Source organism: Delphinus delphis, chromosome 13 (assembly GCF_949987515.2).
Source record: "Delphinus delphis chromosome 13, mDelDel1.2, whole genome shotgun sequence".
NCBI classification, from domain to species: Eukaryota; Metazoa; Chordata; class Mammalia; order Artiodactyla; family Delphinidae; genus Delphinus; species Delphinus delphis.
In genome coordinates, this window is record NC_082695.1 from 8,083,698 (window position 1) to 8,103,019 (window position 19,322).

General features: G+C 40.8%; 1 protein-coding gene across 2 annotated transcripts in view; it reads left to right on the forward strand.

Moving 5' to 3' along the window:
• Positions 1–18,982, forward strand: part of ANAPC5 (anaphase promoting complex subunit 5) — a 38,358-nt gene extending 19,376 nt beyond the window's left edge. For both annotated transcript variants that reach the window (XM_060028009.1, XM_060028010.1), the window contains 11 exons: positions 302–492; positions 4,085–4,166; positions 4,802–4,891; positions 6,106–6,287; positions 7,328–7,463; positions 11,264–11,338; positions 13,756–13,877; positions 14,336–14,443; positions 14,527–14,674; positions 18,099–18,261; positions 18,659–18,982. In XM_060028009.1, the coding sequence (XP_059883992.1) occupies positions 302–492; positions 4,085–4,166; positions 4,802–4,891; positions 6,106–6,287; positions 7,328–7,463; positions 11,264–11,338; positions 13,756–13,877; positions 14,336–14,443; positions 14,527–14,674; positions 18,099–18,261; positions 18,659–18,870 (1,509 nt within the window). In that variant the 3' untranslated portion in view covers positions 18,871–18,982. The remainder of the gene's footprint in view (positions 1–301; positions 493–4,084; positions 4,167–4,801; positions 4,892–6,105; positions 6,288–7,327; positions 7,464–11,263; positions 11,339–13,755; positions 13,878–14,335; positions 14,444–14,526; positions 14,675–18,098; positions 18,262–18,658) is intronic.
• Positions 18,983–19,322: the final 340 nt, after the last annotated feature.

Here is a 19,322-nt window from a genome sequence, read left to right on the forward strand (position 1 = left end):
GATCCTAATATAACCAGTGGCATAGTGGATGAATATTCAGGATAAAACTCTGACACAAATTCTAATGGAATTCCCTTTTTTCGTTTGGGTACACCTTCTGGGGGGAAAGTGTACCCAAACCAGCTAATGTACCTTAAGCCTATTTAACCCTGCCTGTGGGGAAAAGATTAAGCTAAACTATGACCATCTTGTTAAAATGGTAGGGGATACACAGGTGTTTGCAGCCAGTGGAACTCTCTGAATTATTATTACACAAGAGGAAGCAGAGCATTTAAAATATGTTGATTGTTTCTTCTTTTAGCACTACCTCAGCTACTTAAACAACCTCCGGGTCCAAGATGTTTTCAGTTCAACACACAGCCTCCTTCATTATTTTGACCGCCTGATTCTCACTGGAGCCGAAAGCAAAAGTAATGGGGAAGAGGGCTATGGCCGGAGCTTGAGATACGCTGCTCTGAACCTGGCTGCCCTGCACTGCCGCTTTGGTCACTAGTAAGTTTATAGACTTTTGTTCATGCGGAAATTGAAGAAATTATCTCTCAAATGTTAATTGAGATGTATTTTCTTTTTAATATGCTGTATTAAAAAAAAAGAAGAAGGAAAAGGAGAAAAGAAAGAGCCTGTTCAACCTGGAATTGTCAATAACTTCTAAAGAAGGAAGGTTTTTGCAGTGAACAGAAGTTAATGAAAACCTTCTGCCCAAAGAGTCTGCCCCCTGGTGTCACTATTTAGCATTACCATCCAAGTACACGGCCTCTTTCTTTCTTTACTTCTAAGAATAACGGCCACTGAATTAAAAGGAAATTAGGTCATTAGGCCAGAGATTCCCAACAGGATTTTTCAGAGGTAATAATGGGGATGTAAAAGTTATTTTCAGTATTTCAAAAAGCCAAAAGGAAGTTGTATCTTTACTGCATAAAAGACTGCGTGGCTTACCGAACGTCACGTTTGTGCTTTTGGTTGGAATTCAGGCAGCTCAGTGCGTGACAATGACTTATGCCATTGCTAAGATATGCCTGTGATTTTAATAAATAAAAATTGGAAATTGATCAGTTATTATTTAGTAAAGACTTAAGAGGATAAAAGCTTTCAAAATATGGAGGCTATTTTGGAAATAATGAAATAATGTGAATGAATAATGGTGAAAAGGTAGGAAATTACTAATTGAAAGAGTCTCTCTGCCTCCCCTGTGGCTTTTTCCCATTTAAGAAAAATATGGTTTCTGCCACAGGCATCTTTGAATAGAGACTAGAGTGTGTTAATGGAAGTATAGTGTTCCAAATTCAAGAATTGAGACTTCTACCCCTTGCTCTATGGCCCAGGCAACAACCAGGAAATTCTATTAACTTCTGGTTGTCACATTTTAAAAGGGACATAGACAAGCTGGAGCTTGTTGGGGGGACAGCCTTACTGGAGGCATTCAAAGCCATGTCATATAAATAGTGTGGGAAGGATGTGAGAATGTTTAGCCTGGAAAAGAAATGATTTAGCCAAGCATGTGTTTGACATCTTCCTGTAGTGAAGGTCATGTGAAAAGGGCTTAGATTGATCGAGGGTGTGACTACTAGAGAAGATAGGGAGCTGGTAAGTGCAAGTTAAAGGGCAAAACATTTTTGCTCCTTATAAGGAGGAGGTTTCCTTGTATGGAACCCTCTGAGAAAGGTGTCAGCAGAGTGCTCATGTGTGCAGCAAGGGTGACATTAAGGGAATCCAAGTGTCAGATTGATACTTGAACCAAAAAATGTTTAAGGGTACTCTGAACTTCATGATTTTGTGAGATTCCATATTATCTTTTAAGAGTCAACTTCTTTTTTTCTGCCCAGCTTTAATAACCTCTTTGATCAGGGCCTTTCATGTTTTATGTACTCATAATAAACAGCAGCACCATTTGTAATATTTGCCAGTAACCTATCTCTGTGTTACACACAGCTTGCCCTAGGGTTTGGAAATTTGTATGCAGTCTGCTAGATACAAGTAATTAACCTGTTGATGAATTTCTCTATATTTACAATATTATCAGTGGATAGGCAGCTAACTGTATGGAATTAATTACTAATTAATATCTGATTTACTCAACTCCAGGCTTCTTTATTTTTAGTCCTGGAGCTATGGGCTTGTATAAATCTTTCTCACTTAGCTAATAGGATTGTGAAGATTTCTTGAAAATCTTTGTAGTTGCTTATTGAGCATCTACTATGTACTAGGCACAGTTCTAGGTGCTGGGGATCAGGAGTGAAAAAAAAGAGGAAAAAAAATACCCCTGTTCTCATGGAGCTTACAGTGGGGGAGATAAATAATAAACAGCACTAAACATAATTATAATGAATCAGGTAGTGATAGGTCAGGATAAGAGATTAGAGAGTGATGATGGGGAGTACTATTGTTTTCATAAGTAACACTCTTCTTCCAGATATACACACAAATCACTTATTTGTCAATTTGTAAATTTCTGTTTAAATAGTAAGGTAGCAACTTGGCCCTCCCTTACCTCTATTAACTTAATATTTGAATAGAGATTTAAAGGAATTGAGGGAGTGAGTAATCTGTGCATTATCTGAAGAAAGAGTGTCCTTATTAGCTAGAACAGCAAGTTCAAAGGCCCTGAGGCAGGATTTACTTGGCATGTTTGAGGAGGAGCAAGTAGTGCGGTTAGAGTGCTGTAGTAAGGGGGGATAGAGGAGGACGGGGTTGTAGAGGTGGCAGGGGTCAGAGAGTTTAGGGTCCTGTAGGCCCGAGTAAGGACTTCGGCTTTTACACTGAATGACATAGGAAGCTGTTGTTTAGAGGCTACAGATCTTTCTGCTCTGGCATTTTGCGAACGGTAGACAGCCAATGCATTTCAGACCTTACAACCAGTTTGCCTCTTGCTCTTTTACTGAAAATTTTTATCAGAGGCTTTTCTGATTAGCAGCAATGGAAAACCATAGGTTCTTTAAGGATTTGCCAGAAACTTTGAAGTTTCTGTGTTGGTAATCTACCTTTTCTTCCTACCTGAGAAAAATAGTCTTTCTTTAGTCCTGTTTTAGCATACTATCTATACAGTTCTCCCAAAAACCTTTTTTCTAAATGTAACATTATTTATTTGGTCATCAGATGTTCAACAAAATTAAATCAACTGATATTTATTGAGGGCCTGTGTGTAAAGATATGCTTCCTGCTTTCAAATAGCTTATATTCTGGTGCCTCTCAGCATTAAAAGGGATTTAAAAGAAATGTAAAATAGGTAAAAATGTATCTGGTTTCTTTATTCAAACACGTAATTATTGAGGAAGAATTCAGCTGTTAATTGATTGTGTGAGGCTGTTGCTCGTGTTGATAGAAAATTTGACATTAATTTTTCCCTATGTAAGTGCTACCCATAGAATTTCTGATTCTTTTTTGAGATCCTCAGTGATCCAGTATTTATAGAACTTCTGTGCCCTCTGCAGGTTGAAGAAATAAAACTAACACAGATTAAATAAATAGAGGGTGGTGCACAGTAGTATTTAATTAAGCACCGCAGGCAGGTAGCATTTCTGTGGGCTTTTTCAGAAGCGAAGGCCCAGTGGGGCCAAGAACAGTTGGCTGAGTTTCCACAGAAGTTGCGAGGTTGGGGGACACATCCCAGAGGGAGGGGAACCACATGAGCAGAAAGAAGACATCTCAGAAGGGAAAATCCTCAAAATACTTTTAAAAACTAGTATTGAAAAAATTATAAAAGTATCAGATCCCATAGTTAAAAAAAATTTTCAAATGATGCAGAAGCGAAGGCAATGGAAAGTAAAATCTTACATCCTCTCCTTGTCCCTCCCCTCAGCAGTAGACAACTAAAAAAAAAATCTTAGGAGCTGGGATGAAGAAAAGCCATTCTTTCATGTCCCTTTTAGTAGAAGTCCACCTTAGAAGGGACATGTTCTGTATCTCCACTGTTACTGTTTCTTACCGCTGGGGGAGGGGAGTGCCTCTGAGGGAATAAGCCCGTGGTTTCAACTTCCAACCCAGAGGCATGCACGCTGGTGAATTACCGTACAGATGACTTCCTGTTACTGTTGCTTGTACATGTTTGTGGTTGTTAATGAGTTATTAATGTTCAGTCTGTCATTAGTCAACAGGCAGAGCTTGCCCTGCAGGAGGCGATTAGGATTGCCCAGGAGTCCAACGATCACGTGTGTCTCCAGCATTGCTTGGTGAGGCCACCTTCCTGTCTTGGAAGTTCTGCCCTTGGGTTGAGTTGGCTTTCGAAAGGGCCCGTTTGAATTGGGAGGTCCTCAGCAGTGGTGGGAAACTAGTTAGGGGGTCAGGGAAATTCAGGAAAGGCAACCCATGTTTATTTATGTTTCTTAATTCTTGATGTCCATTTTACTTTGGAGGCATTTCTTGTCTACAAGTTTTAATGCAGCTTGCCATGCAAAGCTGCCGCATCAAGTGTTGGCATTAACAAAGGTGTTTGCATTACTGGTAACTGGATAAGACCTGGTCCTGTCAAAGCATCATCACCAAGCACAAGTAGAACACAGACTTCAGCAACCACCTGAGCATTTCACTTTCTCAGTTACAGGCCATATGGGGGCTTCATGCTTTTTTTCTGGAACATTTGCCACTCACTGCTCTCAGAGGTGAAGAAGATAAATGGCTTGATTATTTCAGTCTGATGGTTTTAATATGTTTGATGGGTTTCATTTAGGTTTATAATTTGTGAAAGTATATTTTAGAGGATTTATCTTGTGTGTTGTTAATTTGTTCTTACAACCATGCTGATGCTTTCAACAGAACATTAGCCATTATTATTGTTATGATACATTCTGATGACTTCTCTTGCCAGAGCTGGCTTTATGTGCTGGGACAGAAGAGATCCGATAGCTATGTTCTTCTAGAACATTCTGTGAAGAAAGCTGTACATTTTGGGTTACCGGTAAGGCTCATCTTTCTGTGAGATTGTTTAAACAAATGGTATGGTTTTATTCTTGGTAGTTTCATGTGACCTTAATTATTAAACCACTAAATTCTCTTGATGTGTTTCTCTCTGCTCCCTTTATCCTAATAATATCTGTGAAAGTTGCATTTATCAACTTGATGAGATCTTTGTTTAGTTTATTATCAACACTAACTTACACATATTTATTTAGAAAATTTTTAGGGAAGGCTTATTTTTAAACCAGGGATTGGCAAACTCTACAGCCCATGGGCCAGATCTGGCTCACTGCCTGCTTATGTATGGCCCTCAAGCTAAGAATGGATTTTACATTTTTAAATAGTTGGGGGAAAAAAAACAAAGAAGAATATGCGACATAGACCAACTGTGGCCTGCAAAACCTAAACTATTTACTATCTGGCCCTTTACAGAACAAGTTTGCTGATCCTTATTTGAAATAATAAACAAAGCCAGGAACCAGTAGACCTGACCAGCAGATTTGTCCTTTCTCATTTTGAGTAGCAGGGAAGGACCTGAATTATATTCCTCGATGACAAATACTGAGGGGCATTGAAAGGGCATAGTCTCTACACATGAAATAGTAATGACTGTTAGAATCTAGATTACTATTGCTCAAAGAACCTTATTCTGTCTAAAAAAAATTTAAAAATAAATGATAGACTTCTTAAGCACAATTTTTGTTACGGATTTAAGTGGACTTTTTTTAGTTGAGCTTTCATCCTTGAAAATTATACCAGAAGTTAATGAAAAGATAATTATGCTCATAATAGGCAGCCTTTCTTAATCTCCTACCACATAATGTGCCCAGCACTGTTTGATATATACTATTTAATTTTAATCCTTAAAATAATTCTTTATGATGGGTGTGATGCCCATTTTACAGATGGGCTTGTCTAAGAAGCTAAGTGACTGGCCCCAGGTCACATGATAAATGGCAGAGGCAGTGCTTAAGTCCAGATCCATTTAATTTCAAAGCCCTGGCTCTTCCCATTGTACTATTACCCTCTCTTCCATCCCCAGTTTTTCAGGAACATATCACATACGGGTCAGGGTCAGGCTTACAGGTACTTTCTTTTTAAATAGTGCTATCATTGTGCATGTGCTGAAATGAAATATGCCAAATTTCTGAAGAGCAAAACAAAATTTTGTCACGTAATCTCTATCATGAGTCGTGCGTATGTCTGTCCCCTTAGTACCTCGCCTCTCTGGGAATACAGTCCCTAGTTCAGCAGAGAGCTTTTGCTGGGAAGACCGCAAACAAACTTATGGATGCACTAAAGGACTCCGACCTCCTGCACTGGAAACACAGCCTGTCAGAGCTCATCGACATCAGCATCGCACAGAAAACAGCCATCTGGAGACTCTACGGCCGCAGGTGGGTCTTCAAGGCTATGAGGGCACGAATCCTTTTATAGATGAGCAGAAGCCAGCAAATGGGTTCTGTGAAGGCCAAATGGATGGAGGTTGTTTGTACAGGGGATTAAAGAAAGCGCTTTAGAATTTTAAAACATTTTCTGCTTTGCACAGACTTTGCAAAGATTTTTCCTATGCGCATTTTTATTTACTCCTCCCAACAGCTCTGGGAGGTAACTGGGGGGTGATCTCCATTCCAGGATGCATAGGACAAGGTTCACAAATCTGATCTGCCCCAGATCACAAACGAATTAACAAGCGACAGAGCCCAGACCCAAGCCCAGGTCCTCTGACTCCAAGCACCACGGCCCTGCACTCTGAGATGGGAACCTCTCTTCCTGTTGGCCAGGAGGCATGGGCCACACTCACTCAAGCCGAGCACCCCCTTAACCCAAAAGCTGCTATGTAAAGAAAGTTGCTTCCCTGTTGCCCAGGGTGTATTCTCTGGACTGTCTCCAGCTCTGTGTGTAACTCCCATTTAGCCTCCTGTAGCCTGGAAGTAAACTTCTGAACCAGATTTTTAGTCCTGGAGCTACCTCACCTAGACAATATGCTGTTTCTAGGAATTCAGTCATGAAAGGAAGTGTCTATTTTATCAGTCTTGTTTTTGTACTTGAAATAATTTTTGGCACGATGTGGTCTGAAACAGCTGCAGACACTAGCCACTGCTTCCACTGTCAGAGCAGCCAGTGCCAGGATGGCATCAGGTCTGAATTTACCCGTGAAAACTAATTAACATACTGTGACCACAGGGAAAATTAGAGGCAGTGGGGCGGTCTGGAGCTTGGAGCTCCCAATTGTGCCATAACCACTACGTTTTCTTTGGGGCTGCACATCCAGGATGCTCCTCGTCCCGAGGACAGGAGAACTGGCTTTGGGAGGCAGCTGCTCCCCGGAAGCCAGAGCCTGCTTCCTCCTGTTTCCACCCAAGGTAACTGTAGGGTGTGGCTGAGGGCAGCCTGTGTCTCTTGACTGATGGGGCTTCCTGTGTCTCCTCCCCAGCACCATGGCCCTGCAGCAAGCCCAGCTGCTGCTGAGCATGAACAGCCTAGAGTCGGTGAACGCAGGTGTGCAGCAGAACAACACGGAATCGTTTGCTGTGGCGCTGGGCCACCTCGCCGAGCTGCACGCGGAGCAGGTGGGCAGGTGGCCAGGCCCTGTGCTTCTGGAGCCATGTAGGCCCCGCCATTTCTGTCCTCTAGTGCTTGAGAAAAGCACTGGACGGGTCTGGTTGGATGCAAGTGGTTGGAAGGGTGAAATCCCACCAGTAGAAATGGACTGGGTGTGGAGTCTGCAAGGTTTGTTGAACTTGGGATCTCTTTCGGCATCAGGGAAGAGAGTGAGAGGTCAGCTGTTTCTATGTACCAAATGGAATAAAAAGGAGTCTTTGAAATTTAGGGTAGTAGAGCTGTGTTTGTTTGTGGGAAAGGGAAGAACATAATAAGAGTACAGCTAAGATGACAATAGCCAAGGTTTGTTGTACATTTGTCCTGTGCCGGGCCCTATGCTTAGCGATTTACATGTATCATCTTCCTGATTCCTTACAGTAGCCTCGTAAGGTCAGCTTTATCATCACCCCTATTTCACAGAAAAGAAACTGAGCTCCAGGGAGCTAAATCCCATACCCACAGCCAGTAAATGTCAGTGTCAGATCTTCAACCCAAGTCTGATTGACTCCAAAGAAAGACAGTTGGAATAGGGCATTACCTTTACTTACAGCCCAAGTAATTTCACACGATTCTTTTTATAGGGGATTGATTAAAGGGTCTCTCATGATGCTCTAGGCTTCCTTTCCCCTTTGCTCAAAAGTATCTTCTTCCATGGGAAAAGGTCAGGGAAAGCTCTTATCTAAAGCCCTCCAACTAACTTGCTGCCTTGCTATAAGCACATTTCCTTGATCATATTATTTTCTCCACCTCTTTGTGGTATAATAATGATCGTTAGGTTGCATCCTAACACTCAGTATTCCTTAATCTGCATCCTAAAATCTTTGAGTGGTTTCCACCCCTTTCAGAAGTCTATAAATACTTCCCTCTACTAGACATACTTTAGCATTTTACAATCCTCTAAGTGGCTGTGTAAACAAAGGGCATGGATGGGCTCTGGCTGATGGCGTCTGCCTGCACCTCCATCAGCTGCTATCTTCCTGTATCTGGGAAGCAGCGCCTGAGCTCTCTGACATTAAAACAGCAGACCAGCTGCTCTTGCTGTTTGCTTTCCTCCAGGAATGTTGCACATTAATCACTTTCTTGGTCTTTTTCCCCCCTCGTAGTGGTTCTGGAACGTCTTTAACGTGGATTCTTTTCCTCTGCTGGTGCCTTGGTTAAGTGGAGCGTTTGTAATAAATGAGTCAGTGAACGTTCAGTTAGGCATTTGGTACGAGCCTCACGTTGACTTTTTTTCCCCAACAACTTTATTGAGATAGAATTCACATGCCATACAATCCACCCATTTACAGTGTCCCCTTGTGACTTTTTCAAGTAGGATTCTCCCCACTGACCCCAAGCTTAAAGAGTGGAATAACTTCCCTTTGGTTCTCTTTGAGTGATGTAGGGTAGAAATTATTTCTTCATCTCCTGGAATGGAGAACCGCTTTACGAAAATCTGGTCTTGGCTCAATTCTTTAGCCTTAGCTTTCTCCAAGTTCAGTTGTTAATAGTTCTGTGATTTTTTCTGGGGGTAATACCATGCTCTTTGGGTCTGTATTAATCTTTCTATCTCCGGGCTTATATGAAAGACCTGCTGACGCCATTGTTGCCTGGCTCCAATGGATGTGCTAGGAGACCTCTAATTATACAGCTAGAAGACAGTCAGTGGCCACTTTATTTCAATTCAGTCTCTTTCCCCACCTCTTCTCAACCTGCCTTAGAAAGACTTTTCTAGTGTCAGAACATTGACCATGTAGATAAACCCACTGAGCTGATGACTGTCGCATTTTCAATTATACAGGTTAGACTTACACCTATGAAATTAAGCTTGGCCAACTGCGGAGAAGGCAGTTTTGTCATGAATTTCTATTTGCTCTTTTATTTCCTTTGTGTTGTGCTTCCAGTTGTGTCCTGAAACTGATCTCTAGATAAACTGGATGCTGCACTTTGCTGTGGTGGTGACTGGGGCTTGGGTGAACCTAGAAGGAAGTTATGGGGTCTGAACTGCTGTTTGTGAGCTTCCTCCTGCAGCCCAGAGGAAGTGCTAAGAGATCCGGCCCCCTTTACTCTTTCTGCGTAACTCTGGTTCATCGTGTCACATTCCTCTCCCAGCCTCAGGAAATGGCAGGTCACAATAGGAATGTTTTGGGGGAGTGCTGCCGTGTGCACTGTTCTCTCTACTTGGCCTGAAGGTTTGACAGCCATCTAGATCCACACGCCCAACTCCGTATGGTAGTCATGAAAATAATTGGCAAGACTGGCCAGTTAAAATCACAAGAATAAAAAGATTAATGATCTTTTATTATAATTCAGTATACTTTTGACTTAATTCACTTCAAATAGAAGTTCACCTGTGGTCTAACTGAGCTTCTATATAGACTGAAGATATACTACCTGACCAAAGGATAGGGACAAATTGAAAAGCTTTTGGGGGCTTAATAAGATAGACATTCTAGCAATATAAGAGTATAAAAAAGACATGAACATGTATTCACAGAAAAAACATAAATGATTATAAAACATGAAAAAATTTCAATCTAGTCATTAAAGAAATTCAAATTAACACAGTGAAATAACCAGTTTCATCAAACAAGTAGGCAAAGAAGCTAAATATCAGAGGAGGAGAAAGGTGTAGAATGCTGGTATAAGAGTACTTGGTATGGGCTTCCCTGGTGGCGCAGTGGTTGAGAGTCCGCCTGCTGATGCAGGGGACACGGGTTCGTGCCCCGGTCCGGGAAGATCCCACATGCTGTGGAGTAGCTGGGCCCGTGAGCCATGGCCTCTGAGCCTGCGTGTCCGGAGCCTGTGCTCCACAACGGGAGAGGCCACAACAGTGAGAGGCCCGCGTACTGCAAAAAAAAAAAAAAAGAGTACTTGGTACATTTCTGTATGGTAATTTAGTAATATACCTATCAAAAAGCTTAAAAGTGCCTACCATTTAGCCCAGCAATTTTACTTCTAAGGTATTATCCTAAGGAAATAATTGGACAAGTATGCAAAGATGTATCCACCAAGATAATCATTCTAGCATTTTTAAAATGGAAAAAATTGGAAACAATCAAAATATCACAAACTAGGAGTTTTTGGGTTTTTTTTTGCCGTACGCGGGCCTCTCACTGTTGTGGCCTCTCCCATTGCGGAGCACAGGCTCCGGACGCTCAGGTTCAGCGGCTGTGGCTCACGGACTGGGGCACGAACCCGTGTCCCCTGCATCGGCAGGTGGACTCTCAACCACTGCGCCACCAGGGAAGCCCGGAGATTATTTTGATTGGACTATAATTTATTTACCTAATAAAATACTGTGATGTATAGATTTATTTGTTGACACTGAAAAGATTCATTCATTCAAAAAATATTTATTGAGTACCTACCATGTGGTACATAGGCAATTTACAAAAATGGTATGTATACCTATTTTTGGAATACTTATATGTTTTATATTCATGTGAATATGAGAAGTTCAGAAGGATATGTGCCGAGAAATTACTGTGATTATCTTTGGTGGGATTAAAAGTAATTTGCCTTTTTCTCGTTGTTCACATGTATTTCGTAAGTTTTTTTCCTAGAGTGAACATGTATTACAGGTGTAATTAAAAAACAATTTTTTTAATGTACAAGTGAAATACATTAGAGCCTAAGAAAAATGGCCCCTTGATACTTGACAGTCTCTGCCTAGGGTCATCAGGCTGCTGCGCCAAGAACAGGTGAGTCATACTCATGTCCTGTGAGTGGGATCGCAGGTGTGGTGTCAGCACAGGCGTGCTAAACAAATCGTGGCTTTCTATTTTAGGGCTGTTTCGCTGCAGCTTCAGAAGTGTTAAAGCACTTGAAGGAGCGATTCCCACCTAACAGTCAGCATGCCCAGGTAACCTGCCTTTTGTGTGTCATCGATTTATTTTTGAAAATACCATTTTTACTGCATTATTGTCAAAATAGGGTATTTTAGAGTCTCCCCTCAGCCTCTCGTGTCTTGGTTCCTTTCTGTGACGTCCGTGCTTTGAGGTCAACATAGGAGACTCTGTAAACTGCGTTCCAGAAGGCTGAGGAATAACCTCTGAGAAAAGATTAAAGTAGGGTACTTTTTTCATTCCTGTCTTCGTGGTTTTAAATTAGTATTCCCTATACCTCTAACTGTATGGGAGTAAGCAAAGAAATCATCAGTGTCCTTTGATAGATCAAGAATTAGGTCTCCGTTTTGTTACTCTGTTTTCTCCTACTTGGCAGCTTTAACCTTTTCCTCCCAGAATTGAATAACCTTTTGGCAAGATGTATGCAGAGGGAATGAACTTTATAAAGCAGTCCTAGGCACTCTGTTCCTTTTTGCACCAATTTCCATCTCTGATGGGGCCAAGAAAACTATTACGAGGGGCCTCTTTCTCTTCCTCCCCTTACCAAGTTTCGTATTAACTAAATTAGGGAATTTGAAATCATGAGAGACCATGGCCTGGGAATCTCCTACTGTTGGTCCCTGAGCCGGGGGTAGGGGGGCTTCCGTTCACATGGGTTGCTGGCCCCACCTCATTAGATATGGTGTGAATACCCGTCTGCTTATGAGCTGTGCTGGGATCTCACTGCTGCTGGCTGTGATCTGAATTCAGAGTACCCAGATGGAAAGGTGGTAAGCGAACAAAATAGAAGCTAGCACCCAAGGATGCTGTGGGGAAAAAGAATTAAGCGTGGTTCTGTGGTAGTGCTAATGTGATGGAGCAGTTTCGGTTACTGTTCTAGGCATGTTTTAAGAAGGTGCACAGTAAAAAAAAAAAAAAGACACAATTTAACTCACATTCTAGAAGAAACATGTATGGCTGATAAAGAGATGAAAAGATGCTCAGCCTGACTATTGATCAAGGGACATACAAATGAAAAAATAAGGAGGTATTTCATACCCATCAGACTGGCCAAAAGTAACATATCTGACACCACCAATTGTTGGTGAAGGTGTGGAGCAATGAGTCATGTCATACACCGCCGGCGGGGAGTGTAAACTGGTGTGACCCATCTGGAGAACAAATGGGCACTGTGTTAAGGAGAAGGTGCATATGTCCTACAGCCCAGCTTTCCCACGGCTTGCTGTATACCCAGGGTAACTGTTGCACAGCACAGGGGGTGATGTAGGGGAGTGTTTGCTGCAGCACTGTTCAGAAGAGTGAGAAAGTGGAAGTACCTAAATACCCATCAACACAAGAATAGATAAGTTGTTGCATATTCATACAGTTGAAAACTATTCATCAGTGAAAAGGAATGAACTAGAACTACTTGTATTAACATGTTTAAGCCTCCCCAAAATAATGTTGAGCTTAAAAGCAAGTTATCAAAGGATGCATACAGTATGATGCTATTTATTTATACAAAATTTAAAAACATGTAAGATCATACTATATATTGTTTTTTTTCATACTATATATTGTTTAAGGATAAGTAAATATTTTGTAAAAGTATAAAAACATGATTGGGGGGACTTCCCCAGTGGCCCAGTGGTTAAGACTCCTCGCTTCCAATGCAAGGGGTGTGGGTTCAATCCCTGGTCGGGGAACTAAGATCCCACATGCCGTGCGGTAAATAAATGAATGAATGAATAATCAATCGTCATAGATCACTCATTAAAAAAAATTCTTAAAAAAAATGGGAATGATAAACAACAGATCAAATGCTTCCTTTGAAAACAGAAAGAGGAGAATGGAATTTGCAAAGTACCTCAATAATGTGCAATAGTATCCAAAGCAAGTAAAGCAAAATGTTGTGATTTGACAAAGTTGATGGTTGCTATACATGTTCTGTTATTTTATTCTTAGTGCTTTTTCACAGACTTGAAATATTTAAAAAAAATTTTTTTAATCTAAAAAAAAAGTGTGTGAATTGTAAGGATATTTGTTAAGCAAGCGAAAATACTTTTATATTTCTGTTGAATAATGAGGTGAACATCTGCCATTCTGTTCTTTTTTTTTTTTTTTTTTTTTTTGGATGCGTGAGAGCTTTCTCTAGTTGTGGGGAGTGGGGACTACTCTTCGCTGTGGTGCGCGGGCTTCTCCTTGCGGTGGGTGGCTTCTCTTGTTGTGGAGCACAGGCTCTAGGTGCGCGGGCTTTAGTAGTTGTGGCTCATGGGCTCTAGAGCACAGGCTCAGTAGTTGTGGTGCATGGGCTTAGTTGCTCTGTGGCATGTGGGATCTTCCCGGACCAGGGCTCGACCCCGTGTCCCCTGCATTGGCAGGCGGATTCTTAACCACTGTGCCACCAGGGAAGCCCCTGCCATTCTGTTCTTAACTGTGTTTTTTTTCTTACTAGTTATGGATGCTGTGTGATCAAAAAATACAGTTTGACAGAGCAATGAATGATGGCAAATATCATTTGGCTGATTCAATTGTTACAGGAATCACAGCTCTTAATAGCATAGAGGGTGTATACAGGTAAGAAATTTTGAAAACTCCAACCCCAGAATGAAGTAGTTCTCAAATGGCTTTATTCTTATTTGTTTTGTGTGTGACTTAATTGATTAACTTAGGAAAAAAACTTTTTTTTCTATTTATTACCTATTTATTACAGACAATTAGAAAATACAAATAAACAAAATGGAGAAAGTTAAGTAGTACCCAGAGATAATCACTAACATGCTATCTATAATTCCAGACTTTTTTCTTGTGTGCTTGTATGTGTGTGTGCACACATGTGCTCACACACACACACATACACACAATTTTTTTTTTCTCTTTTAAGAAAAATTATATCAGACACAGTTATTCCCCTTGGGAGGTTACAATTACAGTCTAATTGAGGAAATAGAGATTCTAAACCTGAAAGTGACTCTGCTTACAACCCTTGCAAAACATCAACATAACCATTTGTGTTTATTTTGTTTCTGTGTCAGAAAAGCAACTGTACTACAAGCTCAGAACCAAATGTCAGAGGCGCACAAGCTTTTACAAAAATTGTTGATTCATTGTCAGAAAATCAGGAATACAGAAATGGTGATCAGGTAAGGGAGGGCTTTTGTGCATCTCACCTAGGTGGTACTTTGTGCTGGTTATTGTCATCCCATGCCTTCCTCTTTGTGGGCAGTGTCCTGCTGTCTGTGGCAGAGCTGTACTGGCGATCTTCCTCCCCTACCATCGCGCTGCCTGTGCTCCTGCAGGCTCTGGCTCTCTCCAAGGAGTACCGGTTGCAGCATTTGGCCTCTGAAACAGTGCTGAACTTGGCTTTTGCCCAGGTAAGCTGATCTCTGTTTTTATAGCACATATTTGTGCTCAAGAACTGGTGAGTCTGTTACTACTCTTTGGTTTTGAAAAGCGTAGTAATGAGCTTTTGCTTCTTAATATTGAAATCTGGGAAGGTAGTGTCACTGTGCAAGCCTTCCATGGAAGTCTGGAGTTGTGAACTTGGTGACAAGCTGACACCTCCCAGTGGTGCTGGCTTTACCGAGCTGTGTATTTACTAAGGAGGATGCGCCTCTTCATTGAGGACATTTGCATCATATTAATGACTTAGCTGGCCCAGAGCTGTGCTTGATTTAACAAGAGAATGAGTAAGGAAATGAGGAAGTCATGTGTTCATTGAAAGGTTTTGGAAGTTAAATTGTATTTTATGTTTGTTTTCTGTCTCCCCCTGTAGAATGTAAAGACCATGAGAGAAGGGACTGTTTTTTCCCTGCTATATCCTGTGGTACCTAATAGGATCCACACATAGTAGCTTTTTAATAAATATTTATTGAATGAATGAATTTTGAACTTACTGGAGGAATTTACTAACTAAAGCAGAGGTTCCCCAAACCATGCATCAGCATTATTGGGGAGATTTAAAAAATATCTGCATATCTGGCCTTGCCTCAAACCTACAGAGGCAGAATCTCTAGGGGAGGAGCCTAGGAGTCTATTTTCCTTACCAGCTTCCCCAGTGATTTTTTTTTCTTAATTAAGATAAAATTCACATAACATAAAATTTACCATTTAAAAGTATACAGTTCAGGGCTTCCCTGGTGGCGCAGTGGTTGAGAGTCCGCCTGCCGATGCAGGGGACACGGGTTTGTGCCCCGTCCGGGAAGATCCCACATGCCGCGGAGCGACTGGGCCCATGAGCCATGGCCGCTGAGCCTGCACTCTGCAGCGGGAGAGGCCACAACAGTGAGAGGCCTGTGTACTGCAAAACACACACACACACACACACACACACACACACACACACAAAGTATACAGTTCAGTGGTTTTAGAATATCTACATTATTTTGCAAACATCACCACTGTCTAATTCCAGAATATTTTCACCACACCAAATAGAAAGCCCAGACCCATTTTTTCTAAAGCCAGTCACTCCCCACTTCCTCCTCCCTCCAGCCCCTGGCAACCGCTAATCTATTTTCTGTCTCTGTGGGTTTGCCTGTTCTGGATATTTCATATAAATGGGATCATACAGTGTGCGGCCTTTGTGTCTGGCTTTTTCGCTTAGCATCATGTTTTCAGGATTCATTCATGTTGTGGCATGTGTCAGTCAGTTCTAGATTCCTTCTAATGGAATACTGTTCCATCAGATGGATACACTACATTTTGTTTATCCATTCATAAGTTGATGGACATTTGGGTTGTTTCCACCTTTTGACTATTATAAATAGCTCTTAACATTGATGTACACGTTTTTTTCTGGATATATGTTTTCATTTCTCTTGGGTATACTTAACAGTGGGATTGCTGGGTCATATAGTTCTTTGTTTAACTTTTTGTGGAACCACCAAACTGTTTTCCACTGCGGCTATACCATCTCATATTCTCACCAGCAATGTATGAAGGTTCCACTTTCTCTCTATCTTTGCCAGCACTTGTTATTTTCCATTTTATTAGTGTGAAGTTATATCTCATTGTGGTTTTGATTTGCATTTCCCTAATAAGTAATAATATGGAGCATCTTTTCATGTGAGTACTGGCCATTTGTGTATGTTCCTGGAGAAATGTCCAAGTCCTTTACCCGTTTTTAAATTGGGTTGTCTAATTTTAGTTTTCAGTTGTAAGAGTTTTTATATATTCTGGTTGCTAGACGCTTATCAGATATATGATTTGCAAATATTGTGTCCCATTCTCTGTGTTGTCTTTTCACTTTCTTTTTTTTTTTTTGTGGTACACGGGCCCCTCACTGCTGTGGCCTCTCCTGTTGCGGAGCACAGGCTCCGGACACGCAGGCTCAGCGGCCATGGCTCACGGGCCCAGCCGCTACGCGGCATGTGGGATCTTCCCAGACCGGGGCACGAACCCGTGTCCCCTGCATCGGCAGGTGGACTCTCAACCACTGCACCACCAGGGAAGCCCCAGAGATTCTTTTATTTTTTAATGTTTGCTTTTACAGCTATAAATTTTCTTCTGAGCACCGTATCCTATAGGTTTTCACTGCATCCCATAAGTTTTGGTATGTTGTGTTTTTGTTCATCTCAAGGTATTTTCTAATTTCCCTTGTGATTTCTTCTTTGACACTTTGACTATTTACGAGTGTGTTGTTTAATTTCCACATATTTGTGAATTTTTCAGATTCCCTTTTATTACTGTTTTCTAATTTAACTTCATGTGGTCAGAGAAGATACTTTGTATGATTTAAACCTTTTAAAATATGAGTGTTATTTTGTGGCATAACATATGGTCTATCCTGGGAGATGTTCCATGTACATTTGAGAAGAATATGTGTTCTGCTGTTGTTGGGCTAGTTGGTTTATAGTCTTGCTCAAGTCTTCTATTTCCTTGCTGATCTTCTGTTAAGTTTCTATCCACTATTGAAAGTAGAGTATTGAACTCTGAAACTATTATTGTTGAACTATTTCTCCCTTCAGTTCTGTCAGTTTTTGCTTCATATATTTTGGGGTTCTGTTGTTTGGTGTTAATATGTTTATAACTGTTGTATCTTCTTGATGAATTGGCCCTTTATCAGTATATAATGTCCTTCTTTGTCTCTTATTACAGTTTTGACTTAAAGTCTATTTTGTCTGATATTAGTATAATCAGTCCAGCTCTCTTTTGGTTACGGTTTGCATGGAATATCTTTTTTTACTATCCTTTTACTTTCAGCCTATTTATGTCTTTTAATCTAAAGTGAGTCTCTTATAGATAACATATAGTTGTATCATGTTTGCAAAAATCTGTTCTGCCAATCTCTTCCTTTTAATTGAAAAGTTTAAGCCATTTACATTTAATTTAATTATGGATTTGAAAGGATTTACTTCTATTTTGCTATATTTTTCTATATGTCTTACATCTTTTCTTGTTCCTCCATTACTGTTTATTTTCTGTTAAATGGATGTTTCTAGTGTACCCTTGTTTATTTTACTATATATTTTTGAATTTTTTAAAAGTAGTTCCTTTTCTCCTAGTGATTCTTATACAGCTAGTTCAACCTTTTTGAATCATCAATGTAAAAGATTTTTGTAAAGACAGAAACCTTTCTATAATGTAAATAATTACTCCCTCCCTTATCTATTGTAGCCTGAAACCGATTGGCACACATTATGTTTTCTAAGAGTGTGGTGCACATTAAAGATAGTACATGTCAGGGAGAAAGTAAGCCAGACATTGCCATTCAGAAGAGAAGAGCCAGAAATGAAGCCCTTCCTGTAGTCGGCAGTGGGTGTGGGTGTGTATAGCACCATGATGTTTCTTTTTCAGCTCATCCTTGGAATCCCAGAACAGGCCTTAAGTCTTCTCCATATGGCCATTGAGCCCATCTTGGCTGACGGGGCTGTCCTGGACAAAGGCCGTGCCATGTTCTTGGTGGCCAAGTGCCAGGTGGCTTCAGCAGCTTCCTATGAGCCACTGAAGAAAGCAGCAGGTAGGAAACCATACAAAGATTGTTAGGTAATACTATTACAGAAAACTTGTAAAGAAGAAGAAAAGACATTAAACTTGGGACAGTATTTAAGTTTTGAGTGTTCACAAATATATGTTATAATTTCATGCAGCATTTAAAGTGCTTTCACTTGCATACTTGCATGAAGGTTGAGGGCAAGTGAATTGTTATTTTAACCCTACAGAACTAGGTGTGAGGCTGGAAATAAGTACTAAAGACTTAGTGGTGTTTTTTTGTTTGTTTGTTTGTTTCTTCTCAAAGAGTAGAATGTAAAAGTTTCTGGTATATGTTAAATCAATAAAAATAGATATTAAGCTTCGAAAACTATATGTGAAGCATTGAGTTAAATATGTGTGGTATTTTCCCCATTTTCCATCAGTTCTTGAGGCCGCCATTGAGAACCTCAGTGAAGCCAAGAACTATTTTGCAAAGGTCGACTGCAAAGAGCAGATCAGAGACGTCGTTTACTTCCAGGCCAGACTCTACCACACCCTGGGGAAGACCCAGGAGAGGAACCGGTGTGCGATGCTCTTCCGGCAGCTGCATCAGGACCTGCCCTTTCATGGGGTGCCCTTGATAAATCTTCTCTAGTGAGAACATCCCCACTGGACCACTGTGCAGAGTAGATGATTTTGGACTTGTTCATACTCCCTCCCTCCATATAAATGATGTATTTGATATCTGTCTTATCAATAAACTGCATTCTGATTAGTTTGTCTTATTTTGTTGCTAAAATATACGTATTTGTTTTTTGTTTTCCCTTTTCTTTCTTTTGATAGCAAAGGATACCAACATTCAGTTAATAAGCGGCTGGTTTATTAATAACTTAGTGCAAGTGTTAAAGATTATGTTCTCTCTGGGCAAAGTTGCCAATATCTTATTAGCAATTGTGCACACTCTCCACCAGTGTGTAAATTCATTTTGCACCTATGCTCAGACAAGAGCTCTTTCGGGTATTGGTAGATCTCTTGAGGGGGTTGGTGCAGGTTTTTCGGAGGCTTGGATTTTCCTTTGGAAGCTCCCCGGTTTTGTTCTGCTGGACT